The sequence below is a fragment of the Paramormyrops kingsleyae genome, chromosome 14, assembly GCF_048594095.1.
Source record: "Paramormyrops kingsleyae isolate MSU_618 chromosome 14, PKINGS_0.4, whole genome shotgun sequence".
NCBI classification, from domain to species: domain Eukaryota; kingdom Metazoa; phylum Chordata; class Actinopteri; order Osteoglossiformes; family Mormyridae; genus Paramormyrops; species Paramormyrops kingsleyae.
This window is the reverse complement of record NC_132810.1, coordinates 9,465,245-9,478,721: the sequence shown is the minus strand read 5'-3', so window position 1 is coordinate 9,478,721 and position 13,477 is coordinate 9,465,245. Positions and strand designations below refer to the sequence as shown.

General features: G+C 44.2%; 1 protein-coding gene and 1 long non-coding RNA gene across 4 annotated transcripts in view; one reads left to right on the top strand and one right to left on the bottom strand.

Annotated features, from left to right (window-relative positions):
* Nucleotides 1-739: 739 nt before the first annotated feature.
* Nucleotides 740-7,182, bottom strand: LOC140578410 (uncharacterized). The gene is made up of 3 exons (XR_011982574.1): nucleotides 7,077-7,182; nucleotides 1,575-1,650; nucleotides 740-1,199 (listed from the first exon to the last, which is right to left on the bottom strand). It is a non-coding gene; the product is annotated as an uncharacterized lncRNA (long non-coding RNA).
* Nucleotides 2,019-13,477, top strand: part of esrrb (estrogen-related receptor beta) — a 54,374-nt gene continuing 42,915 nt past the window's right edge. The window contains exons 1-2 of one of the 3 annotated variants that reach the window (XM_072699258.1): nucleotides 2,019-2,217; nucleotides 2,375-2,549. Coding sequence is in view for 2 of the 3 variants with exons in the window: in XM_072699254.1 (XP_072555355.1) it covers nucleotides 7,212-7,261 (50 nt within the window). In the remaining variant the exon portion in view is untranslated. Of the gene's footprint in view, nucleotides 2,218-2,374; nucleotides 2,550-2,576; nucleotides 3,107-7,149; nucleotides 7,262-13,477 lie in introns of those variants that run through there. The other 2 variants (XM_072699255.1, XM_072699254.1) reach the window with 2 other exon arrangements.

The following is a 13,477-nucleotide window of genomic DNA, read 5'->3' as shown; positions in this document are numbered from 1 at the left end:
AACATTGCAACTCATAGATTTCCTGTCAGATTCCATGAATCAGACATCCTTATCTCATTTCCCGGGCTGCCTGTGCAGCGAGCGCAGCGATCTCCGAGGTAGGAGTGCAGGAGGAGACACACATACATACAACCACACACACACACGTGCTGGACCGCCCCACCGGCCGCTCGCACACGAACGCCAGCTCTCCCGGTCCATTCTGAAGATTTCTGAAACCACTTAGGTGCCCTGTCCATATTTGTTAAGAAAATAAATCTGTGTTGTGAGGCGTGCTGAATTCAGAGACCAGCAGAGATGTATTCCAAATGAAATTTGGGAAGAGATGGGGGTTGGTGGGTGTGTATGTATGGGGAGGCAACAACAGATGGAGGAGGGATGAGAGTCTGTATCTCCCTGGTACCTGATTCAGTTTGAATCCAGTACAGAAAAAAATAGGCTGATTCTGAATTATGCAATTCTTGCGAGCTGGTTGAGATTAATGGTTGATACTTTTGATCTTAGGACAACACTATAATGGCCGCCCTGTCTAATCTTCTTCAGCTGCTCTCCGTGCTTCCTTGAAATGCAATTGAGCCGAGCTGAATTTATATTACGTTTTCATTAAATGACGGGACACCACAAATAATAAAACAATAATAAAACAAGTTTCACGTTTTCATGAGTCACTAAATGCAGCCAAAGGTCTATTTTATTTATCTGAAAACTGGCGCTGTGGACGTTAAAACAGTAGCCAAAATAATAGTTCACTTGTTTTAATTCATGAAATGTCTTTCACCGTTATTTACAGATGGTAGAAGTCTGGAAAACGTAACTGAGGGTATCCGATTTAGAGCGTCTGTAATAAAATGTTGAATTCTCCCATGCTCTTTAATGCGGCTTCCGTCTTGGTCAGCCCAGGAAAACGCCGTGATTTCATTAACCTGCCTAATAACTCAGTGTGGACGCTGCCAACCCACACTCCGCCGGTAAGGAGCTTGAAACACGATCTGCACCTCAGCAGACCCGCTTTTCATCGAGCACCTCCACGCCACTGCTGTGATCCGCTTGGTCGCAGGGATTTTGCACCTTTAACAAATTGCGTTTATAGATTTTCTCTTCACAGGGATAATCTTGATCTCTTTATATATGCCCATCGCACGAATTTAAGCGCGGAGACAGCGATCTTCTTGTCGTGTGTGTTGATTGCCTTCGTTGCCCTGATGAAGATGAAATTTAAATAAATGACAAATGAATCAAAACTGTGTAAACTGTCAATGGAGACAAGGGGAATCGTTTCAAGGACGTAAATTTAAGATGAAGGAAATCATTCACAAATGTCATATGTAATTAACTTTAAAAAGCGTTCTAAGCATCTGTTTCTGGTTATTTTTTCTTTATTTCGAAAGCGAAGGAAAATTAAAACATTGTAACTCATTGGAACTAATTTCTGAGAACTAGCAATATCTGCCTTGCAGTTGTGTTTATTTAGGGAAAAAACATAATTTCAGTAGCTTTCTGTCAACTTGATCTATCCCAGAACGTGCTTGAAAACGCCGCTAAAACCTCTATAGTTATGGAAGAAGTTGCCTTACCTGTCCTTGGAATTCCAGTGAAACGGCGCGCCCTCTAGCGGAGACGGCGGTGTATCTGCACGTCCGGGTTCTCTACCTTGACTCCAGAAAAAAAGAAATTAATTAAAAGATCTTTTGAAAACTTAATCCGTGTTTCGACAAAGACAAATATTTTCTGTTTCGTTGGGTATCAGACAACGCCGTCTTAAATAAATGCGGTTGTGAATGTAGTTCAATGAACGGGTATTGTCAGGGGAAATTTATTATCCTACCTAGATAAATTAGCGCTGGGCATTTTGGAAACATGAAAGTGAACTGTAATTGAAATGGCAGACAAGGTGCTAAATAGTTCGTGTATAATTAGTTTTAGGGCGACATGCGGGTCACACGATATTGCTATTGTGACCAGAGGTCATTACGAATCACGTAAAACAAACAAACAAACATATAAACTGAGAAGACGCAGTCAATCAGGTGTACGCTATACACGGGCGCAATAGCTGCTTTTTAGACACCGGCTAGATGATACACCAGCAGCACTTGCAGGTCTCACTTATGCACAGACGCAACGCTTCTATTGTCTTTTAATTTATTTATCAAGTCCGGAATCCAGGCGACCTTTTCAAAAACTGCTGCGGTATTCAGGATCCGCACAGCGCGTCAGGTGCCCGCCGAGGGGGGATTTACACTGGGCTACTGTAACCGCACTTTGCTGTTAATGGACCGAAAAAGCTCGGACAGGGGGTGGGTGGGTGGGGTGGGGGGCAAAGTTCAGCCGCAGTTATCCAAATGATCCCGGGACATTTTCCCCTCTGAAATAGCGAGGATCAGGAAGAGGTCCGAGCATCTGAGTGAGAGTGTGATGTTGCGGCTGTAGGAGGAGTTGAACCCGCCGTGCTACTCGACCGGCGCACTATCTGACACTATAACTGCAAGACGTCCCCGTCCTACGCAGTGGCACCCGGGGGATTCGGTATGAACTATCTATGTGGGAAGGTAGAGTAAGCGTCTCTATCTTACATTTCTGCCCTGTCATGTCTGCTAAAGGCCTCCTTTCTCACTTTTAATGCTGTCCTGTTTAACGGAAAAAAATGACAATGCTTCATATAGCTAAACTCGGGGCACGCTTTGAAATATGACTTTTAAAAAGCCCCTAGACTTGAAAGTTTTGCGGCATTTAACTTTTTAAACGTTAATTATTTTAATGTATATATGTAACATCGGATATGAAATTTAAAATTGAAACCAAATTTATTATTATGATTATGATTATTATTATTATCATGTGACGCGAAGTCATATCATAATGTCTCACAGCTATGTAAAAAAAAAAACCGCAGCTCCTATGAAGATGTGTTAATTTATGTTTAATTGGTGCGTGTGCAGCTGGGACAGTCAGTAGCACAGCCCGAGCTATTTTTAATGAAGGGCTGTTAATCAATGGAGCTGAAATTTAAATCAGCTTGAAGCGCGCTGGTCGTGCGGAGCTCGCTCCAGAAAACACAGCACGGGAGTGTGGGCAAACGGGACACCCCTCCAGCAATGCTGGCGAGGTACTGTACTGAACCTCCTCTTCTGCTTCCCAGTGACCCGTGATTGACATCAATTGATCTGTGATCTGCGGCACATATGTACCTCCCATATATATCTGTATATATGTGTGTATACGTGTGTGTAACATATATTTTAGTTTAAAAGTGTAGTAGACACGGACGTTTCTGTTTATCAATTTCACACTGAAACAACGTCCTCCTGCGTGAACTATGTTACGAATTAACCCCAAGCCCTGCGCTCGAAAGGCGTAAGCAGATACTATAATACCGACATGACGTTAAGGCCCATTTTTTTCCAGTCCGTCCAGGAGAATGAGAGGATCCTTTCCCGACCACTACAGCATTCTCTGAACGTCTGAAATATGAAACATTGCCTCTGATAATTCACAGTTCGTTAAAAGGCTGCGATGCAACTTAATCGGGCAGTTTCAAAATGTAAGCATTTCTTTAAAATTACTGTGTCGAATATTAATACGATTCAGTGGCAGCGCAAATGAGTCGTTTCCGAGTAATTTGTAGTAAATGCGGCGCACTCTCACATTTCCAGCTCAAAGAAATTCAGTGTTATTTCAACAAAAACACTAATAAATTAATCGTTTCGCAGAACTGTCAGAAAATGTGCATACTAATCATTATTTCAAACACCATTAATAGATACTACAAACGCTTTTTATGTAAGTGGCGTTGCTTATTTAATTTTAAATCGTTGCATCTGGCGTTATATTTTACACTTTCATGCGCGGTCTATACGGCCGATTCTAAAAACTACGCTTCTGCATGGCATGTGAATCAAATTAAAATGACCTGTTGTACTAAAGTAGAAAGCCCGCATAACCGGGACAGTGTGAGTTTCTCTGTGAAGGAGTTATTGCTTAACCTTCATGGTCGGAGTGCATTTCCTTAGTGGGAGTGGATTTGACGTGTTTTGGGTGTAAACTGACAGCCCTTTTGCGAAGTCAAGGAGGGGGGGCGTGCAGTATAACATAGCACTGGAGCTGGTGGTATCGTTGAAAGTTTTGCTGAAAGCTCTGTTTGTACAGGGGGATTCGAGGGACCCCGTCATGCCATTTTCACAGCCTCCACTGAGTTTATGTTAAACGACACCGGAGAACAGTTTGTTCGCCCATATGCACACGTGTATGCATATTATACGATATATCTACTTAGGAACGCGTGGCAACACGAATAAGGCGAAGCGACGGCCATCTGACGGTCCGTTTTTTCCATTCTACCCTAATAATTCCGAAGAGGTTGTTCCCTTTCCCTCAACCAAATTAAATGGATTAAAACTTAGGACAAACGACCTTTTAATCCCATGTGCTGCAATTAAATTATGGTACATTCCAGAATTCCTGAGACATCAATCATCCATCCATTGATATCAGACATCATGCTGTCCACTTTAAAATACTTTAGCATGTTGAACAATATTTTATCAACATATTTACTTGTAATATTAAGAAATATTCCTTTATATACATTTGTACCCGTGGCTCTATAACAGACATGTTTTGATGATGTTGCGGTTGGTTTAAGAAAATTGAAATGTACTTGATTAAAAAACAGGAGTCTCCAATTGATTTAGTCTGGATATTTCTCTTTGTCATTTTATTAGAATATTTTGTTTGGTGCTGCTCTGTTTCTTCTTTTAAAGGATTTACGATTGATTTACACTTTAATAACATTCAGTTCCTGTTTGGTCCCATTAAAACGAATGGCCCTTACTTCAGTGACTGTGATGCAGAGTGACTTGAAAGGAATTTATAATTTTGCTTTTTTATGTAAAAGACCTTATTAGTTTTCGATTTCCCTCCACATGTGCACGGCTTGCTGGGAGATCAGAATCAGGGCAGTAATGATTAATATCCTTCCGGTGATGTTTTTGCATTGATCAGGGCAATGTTCGGGCCGGGCATCTATGGGGGAAACCTGGAGAGTTGGGTTGCATATGGGGGGTACGTATTTAACACGGGTGTGGGGAATTCTGTTTTTTGCATGTTTTGTGCGGAAGAGGCAAAAACAAAGCCGTTCCCTTTGAAAACCTTTGTACCCTCTCTGTAGGTTCACTGAGCCATCAGAGTGACTGAGTCCCGCAGTTCAATATTTCTCAGTGACCGCAGGCCGGACTGGTGGCAGTTAAACTGGTCACGCGATTTACGCCGACGTCTGCCATTCTGCCGCTGTTTTCATTAAAGATCTCTCCGCTGGCTGCTTACTGTCTGGGGGCCCGGCGATGGAGGCCGTTCGAAATGTTATTTGAATTTCACGCATTCTTTGTGGGCTCCATCAACGGTTAAAATCGGGTTGTGTTTTTTTTTCCCCCTCCTCTCCAGTCAAAGGCAGAATCGTCCTGGATCACCCTGGACGGGCCGGATTTTCTGCTGTCTTAGGCTCTGGGGTACAGTGGTGTGAATTATGGCTGGAGAGTGTCTTGGGCTGGTGCTGGGGGGGTTGCTTACCCGGCCTTTTGTGTGGCACACTGCGGAAAATATGAAACACAACCCTAGTAAATGTATTTACTTTCCAAATGCTGCTGAAAGATGGGGAGGGGGGGATACTGGATTAGACTGAAACATTTATCCTATATAAGTACAATTTCTTGGCACCATAGGCTTTTGCATATAGAATCGTCTTTTGTTTTCAAATGAGGCACAGAAGTTTGAATTTATTATTATATTTTTTTTAATATTCAAACTCTGAGGTCCTTAAAGTGGACATGCACACTTTGTATTCTGAGACATATTTAAATATGTTTTGTATGATGTCACCAACAGAAGCTACATTTATGCTGCTATAATTGCATCATTTTTAAAAACATTCTTTGCAATCAAGTGATAATATAAAAAATGTTAATGATGACGCCTCATCTCGCAACTGACACTCGCCATTCTGGATCTGACAGGGTCTTTTAGCCATAATTTTATCCTTCATTTCTTCAAATACAACAGCAAAACGACTGCTTTACCAATTCATACCCCCACTGTAAGAAATCTGTTTAAAACCATCGCTCAGTAGCTGCGCTAAAGAGAAATTGTGGTTCGGTCTCTTGAGAAAGTTAGTTTCCTGAGGAAAATTGGCTCTCCGTTATTCACAGTTCTGTAAGGCGGTCAAACAAATGTGCAAACATTTCAGGTCGATGTAAAGCTGTGTTTGAGCCGCTAAATCAGTGTGAAAGGGTTCTACATGATTCCTGGGCAATTGAAATATCTGATATAATTTTCAAAATAATTTCAAGCTGAATGCGACATGCAAATAGTTTTGCGACAGGCCAAGGTCCTTGGGTGAGTTTCAGCTCACTGGCACCTTGTGTGTGTATATATATAAACAAGCTTTTTCTGAAATATTCCGCTGAGTTACGCAGGGTGCTGGCTCTCTGTGTTTCTGGTACCGTTTTGTGAGACCCTCTGCATGCGGCCAGAAGGGCCTGGCTGTTTTTGATAGCGGTGCCGGCCCACGTGGGCTTCCGCGCCTGGGGGACTGCGCCGTGCTCCTGTGCTAGCGGTGCAGAAAGCGCCGCAGCTCATGTCCAGGCTGAGCGTTTGAATGCTGCCTGGCTATCAGCCCCGCCCCCCTGGAACTCCCCGCCTCCCTGCCGTCTGCCGGCCCACTCTGTCGCTTTAAGTCCGGCCCCTCTGAGCCAGCCAACAGCAGCTGCTCCATATTCATCAAGCCCTTGAGTCTTAAAGAGCCCTATCCTGACCATGGAGAGAATCATTCCTCTCACTCTCTCACTGCCTCTCCATCCCACCACCAGACCACCGCTGCCTCTGCTTCTCTCTCTCTCGCTCTCTCACCCCCCTTACCTTCTCCTCTCCCTCTCCCCCCCCCCCCTTTGCGCTCTCTCTCTCTCTCTCTCTCTCTCTCTCTCACATCCACGTGCACACACCCGACACGCGCACCACTCGCTGGCGCACTCTCGCACGCGCACACACACGCGCACACACGCACGCACCGTCGGGCTCCGGCGTACCTGCGCAGGCTGGGGGGGTGCCGTGCCGAGCGGGAGGTGTGTTTCCTGCTCTCCTGTCACCTGCAGGGGCCACGACGTGGGGCCGGATCGCCTCCTTTCCCTTCTCCTCATCCGTGGAATGCTTAAACTGGACTGATGGACATTTCCGAACTTTGCATCCCAGACCCTCTCAGCTATCATAACCAGTAGGTACAACCTCTTCCTCGCTTCCCTCCTTTTTAACATGCCTTTTCTCTCCCTCCGTCCTTCCTCACTTTGTCTCTCCTTCTGCTCTGACACTGTGAGCGCCTGCATCCCTGTCGACAGGCACAGGGTAACTTTCTCTTTTAGCATGAACGGTGGCCAGCATGCTCTGTATCTCTCCTCCTCTCACTCTCTGTGGCGACGGGGCCCCTGTACCCCCCCCCCCCCCCACCCCTGGCCCGGGGCAGCAGGGCAGGGATGGAAACCGGTCGTTTTCCTCTCAGTGCTCTCTCTGCCTCCACTGGCTTGCTAAATAACCACCCCCCCCCCCCCACCACCCAAGTCAGCACCCCCCAGCCGCAGCAGCGAGAGAGGTCCGGGCTTCGCCTAGGGGGATAGCGGCCGTCCCGTGGTGGCTGTGGCATCCCCACCTGCCTTTCCTGCCGCCGTCCTGGCTACCCGTTGATACGTTCGGGGAGATTAGGCTCACAGACGGCACAGGGGGCCTGTAGTGCTACACAGGAGGGGTGGATTACATAAAGGCAATATTTGCACTTAGGGAAAGACAAACAAAGACTCTGTAAGGTCCCTTGTGACTGCTGGGGCAGCACCTGTGCATTCATGGGGCCAGGATCCGTCACAGGCATGCATGCACAGAGCAGCGGGCTGGCGGCTTGGCCACCAGTAACCCGCTTTGGCAGGGGTCGCTTGTACTCCGCCTGGACGCTGCCAGTGCGCGCCTGTGGAGCTGTGCACCACGCCGAGACCGAAAACAACAGCCTTGGTTTTTTTCTTGCTCTTTATTTTTTTAAAAACAGTGAAAACACGCAGTAGAACTGCCGCTGAGCAGAAGGGCTTCTTATCGGATAAATATTTCAGGTTTTAAACTCTTCCGATTTCACGAGTCTAAATCAGTCGTCCTTGATTAAAGTACAAAAAAGAGAAGTCTTACATGACAGCACAATTTAACAACAACAAAAAACAGGGCGCGTGTATCGGTATTGTAAACAAACGTTAATAAATGTACATATTCTTGGGCAAATGTCTAAAGTAATTTCGCCCATCTCTCCGCTGATATTTTGCGTTATTTAAATTGGTCGTTTCTAATCCGAAAAGCTGCCAGAATACTTTTTACAGAATAAATAGTTAGTCTTTTGAAGACTATTTTAAAAGACGACGTACGGCTTAATCTCTGTAAAAGTGTGAACAGCGGCGCGACTCTCGTTGCGTTTTAATGAAGAATAAGCGTGACAGGTGAAAAATTGTACAGTCCGGCCAGCGGCTCAGCACTATGGATTTTTATACACTTTTCTTCCTTCAATGAAGCATATCTGTACTACAAATTCACAGGCAATGAGAACTGCGAAGCGGCATCAACTCTGGTGACAAAGAGCCCCAATTTTCTAAAAACCACAATAGCCCAGCGTTAACCCCTGCGTGCCCAGAGGGAGGCAATTTCATTTACCTCATTAACTACTGAGATGAGCGTGTTTTAATCCGCTTTGTATTTAAAGGCTGATCTGGATGCTGCGCGTTTGTTCTGCTCTGACTCTTTCTGCGGCTCCGCCGTTCTAATTGCCCGGTTCCGCTGCCTTTTTGTGGCCAAAGACCTATGTTTAGGGTTTAAAATATTACTGTCACTGCACCTAATGTCCGTTTTATGGGCCATTTAACATTTACATTTTATTCTCTAAATGTTTATCTAAATGTACAAGTCCGTGAGCTGCTTTGGTCACCGCTTTATATGAAATGAAAAATCCCAGAATTCAAGTAGGCTTGTTTGTTATGGTACAAAACCCCAGTCCGTCGTCTAACTAATTGGATAATCTTTTCCCCTAATGTTTTACTCATGGATGTTCTCAGTACCTTGGTTGGTCAACTTGTATGTTGCGTTTATAATTTAATATATAGGGAGAACTTTTGAGAAATATTAATGTAATACTGGTAATTTTTAAAAGAGAAAATTTGGTTAATTGAAAAGCATTACACTATAAGTATAAGGATATATATATATCCTTTAACTTAAATGCACAAAATATATAAACCGCATGAATGTATGAATGTTAACCGCTTTCGTGTAATTAGGCAGCATACTCGTGCTCGTGACAGTTGTACTTTGCACGTGATAAAATACAGATTTTACTTAATAAATGTTAGAATAAAAAGAATTACATTCAGTGTTAAGCTAAAGCTACATAATAATTTGTATTAATTTTACCTAATATGCTACAGATTTACTGTATATCTGGGAAATGACTGTTAAAGCAGAAATAGGACTAATTATAGAAAAAATTGTATAAAATTTATAAAAGGATTCTCCTGCAAACCATCACCGCAGTTTTACACAGTGGGCCAGGAGTACAATTGCTGATGAAATAGAGATTTAATATTTAGTGAAATGGATTTTCAAATAAATGGAGAAGGTTTATGATTGTCATATTAAAATAAAGAATTTAAAAAATAATCAAAAAGTGTTTTAAATGTATGACTCAATTGTTTTTTAATGTAACTTAGAATTATGCAGCTGTTTTTAAAATGTATTTGAGGCTTTACATTTTCATCAGTTCAGTGTATATGTGGTATATATAAAAGGGGGATTTGAGCAGTTCACATACCCCGTATGAAGACAGTCTATAAATGCACATTTTTACAGAAGGAAGGTGGATTTAAATACAAAGCGTAATGAAAGTGTGTGGGTCTCCTGGTGTAGGGTTAGGGGTGTAACTGTCTCTCTCTGAGTGTGTGTGTGTGTGTTTATTTGTAAAATATAGCTTATTTTGTCTAAATTTGCAGATCTAAAATTCAGACTTTTTTTTTTAAGCTGATGAATTTTTCAGGTCGCATGTGTGTCTTTCATTCACTCGAGTGCTGAATACAGCAAATTAAATATAGTTTTAGAAGCAGAGAAGCACTGCAGGGCTGGGGGGGGGGGGGAGGTTCTGCTTTTTATTGAATCACTTAGACTCCGCTGGCCAGTCGATATTAGACATTTATTTACAGATCTTAGTTTTCTTTTCTTTTAAATTCACAAAGGGCCCAATGACCCGTGAAACTTTGATTTGGTATTTATTGCATTTGTGTTTCATTTTTGGGGCATAATCTTAAAATGGCACAAACAAAAACATGTATTGTACCTGAATGTGTTTTTCTTAACATTTTTCTTAAATGGTAATCTGACAAGGATCCTGCTTCAAGTCAAATTTATGATTTGAAGTCACATAAACTGTGCCGACCTTTCATATGTATTATATAATTTAAATATAATTGAAGCGAATAAAAGCAACTTTATATCTTGCTGAATACAATTATTTTCTTCCACTTTGACCTGCACGCTTAGTTTAGTGCAGACAGCTTTCTAAGCGGTTTCCCAAGAAATTAAACATGTCAAGTCACACTCAGATCTAATTTTTATCTTTCAGTTTAAATGTGCACAGTGAACAAAAATTAGCATCTGAAATATGAAAATTCACCAAATTAAAAGGCAAAACAGATGTTGGCGTAGTGTTCAGGTAGAACAGAAATCAGACAGATTTTTAAATATGCACAGACGCGCACGCCGTGCTGGGTGAGATGTGCCGTGTCCGGAAGCTTCCGCTCCGCAGGAGCGCCGCGGTCGCGCTGGTGGCGGTGATGGGGAGATTTTGGAGACATGTTCGTTTGCATGGCTGGTTTAAAATCAGCGCGGGCGATGTTGACGACGAGTCGACCTCAAAGGGCTTTTGGGCGCGTCACGGCCTTTGAACTGATTCTGATGTTTGCCTGGATGTTTTTTGAAAAAAAAAAACTTTCTGGCTGATTAATGGGGCGGGTCGGCATTTGACTATTTTTACATTGTGATGTAAGGATAGCTGTAGAACATGTACTTCTCCCTGTTAATAAAAACGGTCCTGTGTTTGCGGCAGATTTGCAAAGCAAACTCGGTTTGTTAGTCTACCAGGAACCAGGCTTTGAATCAAGTCCATTTTTAAGGCCGTGTGCTTGTTGTGCCCCATCGGCTGGAAGTCTTTAGGCCCGGGTGGTCTGGTATCAGTCCCTCCCAGCCGGGTTCTGAGGATTCACTCTTGCCCTCCGTGGTCAGACAGCCTCCAGACTCTGCCGGTCAGAGTCAATCAGCACTCAGGCTTAGCCAATAAAAAAAAAAATGTGAAAGTGCATGTCAGGTGTAAGAAATGGTCTGTTTTATTTCCTTTTTTGAAGGGAGAACGGCAGCCCGACAGATTTGATTTCTTTAACGTCCCTTCGCTGAGTTTGGGTCTTTAAAAGCCCACTTACCGCGCTGATTTTTATTTATTTATTTAAAGACCAAGGCAACACCAATTTCATTAGAGCCTCTCACGTTAAAAGCTCTTTGCCCTTTAACCAAGCGTTTCAGAGCTATTGGGGTAATCAGATTTTTTTTGCCTCCGTCGTGGAGATGGTATCGTGGGCTGAGGTCCACACGGGTAACCAGGACGGTCCCGCAAAGGCGCTATCCAGATGGGATCAGCTGACGCTAATTTGGTTTCGGAATACATTAGCCAACGGAGGGGGGTCCCGGAAGCTGATCCGCGATTGCACCCTCGGCCAAAGGAGGGGGGCCGTCATTGGTGTCTCCTGCCACCAATCGCGGGCACTCGATCAGCCATGGCTGACGGTTCTGGAGAGCCTGTCCATTCTTGGGAATTTTAGATGGAGGCACTGGGATAGAGGCCGGGGGGGCGGGGGGGGGGGGGTGAAAGGACATGATGTTTGAATTCAATTTGTCACCCAGATCTAAATGCACGTCCAGGTCCCAACAGAGGCTCATTGTCCAATTCATTAAAGCAATTACTAGCTGCACCGAGCCCTCGGACTTCCGGAAAGCTCCATGTACGACTGCCATACTGTAAAAAGAGGTCCCAGATGCCCAGGGCCACCGGGAAGCTGGGACCTGTGCAATTAGGGATGCTAATTGTATCCAACATCCCCCAACCCTCCACATCAGCCCCCCCCCCCCCCACTCCTTCCACGCCTGATGCCTTTTTTCTCCCAGTGTGCCTATTATTCCCAGCTTCCTAACCCCCCCAACACGCCACAGTCCGCACCCCACCATGATCTACCCCAGACAGGTGCCCCGGGGCAGGGACTGGGGGCAGGGCCCCACAGCTTCTCAGTGAGGTACCCCCACCCCCTACTGCTCTCTCCCCCCTGTCCACTCCTCATCCATCCATCCATCCACCCCGTCACACGACTCCCTCTCCCACTTGACGTACCCAAGCAATCATCTCACCAATTAAACATGCTACATCTACACTTCCATCAGACAAAAAAAAAAAAGAGATGTGGCATAAATCCTGGCTGAGTGACGGTGGTGAGGCCGCAACCAGGGGGTCTCAGGCTGGTGACGCTGTAATGTGACAGTCCTGACCCCCCCGGAAATGGGCATTAGCCATTTTACTTTTTCAGCTGTGGCAAACCAGACACGTCATCTTAGTGGTATTTTATTTAACGGCGTGACGGGGGCGGGGTGTGATTGAAACTGACTGGCAGATGCTTTCCGACTTAGCCGGGAGAAACACTTCTGCGTGCAGATGGCCGGGTCGCCCTGAGCGCCACGGCCTATGGAACGTGCCGGTCACGGGCTACCTGACGTTTCTATCGAGCCGGCCTGCTGAGGGGTGTCGTGGGGGACGAGGCGTCCACATGGCATTTAATTCGGGCATTTCACATTAACGTAAAATACATTTATGATGCATCTATGAGCAATGTGTGTGGCTTCCCTGTACCTTTATGGATGTGTTTGGCAAAAACATGGTATTTGTGCAATAAAATACTGTCATGCTCACCGTAATTTTTTTTTCATATATCATATGTAAAGATTTATCGTCAAGTACACATTAACAATAGTGACAGCAGTTAAACTTCTATTACTGTTTTATTTATTACTTATTTTATTTTATGCACAAAAAAGCTGCAGATAATTAATTTGAGAAGAGTCTGTGCACAGCAACCATGCATGATTTGCTGCATTTGAGTTGTTCGGAGTGTTTGAGTGTAAATGCGTCAACGTAAACGCTAAAACATTACTACAACATAGCTTAACATGTACGACATGACAGTGCTGTTTCGTGCTGCGCTCTCACAGCAAGCAAATGCTTATTGAGTCCCCCGCTTCTGTGACCACCCCATAATTTTGTCACGTTCCATATCCTTCCAGAATCACTTGGATTTTATTTAGTTTGTTCTTGTTAGCTGCATCT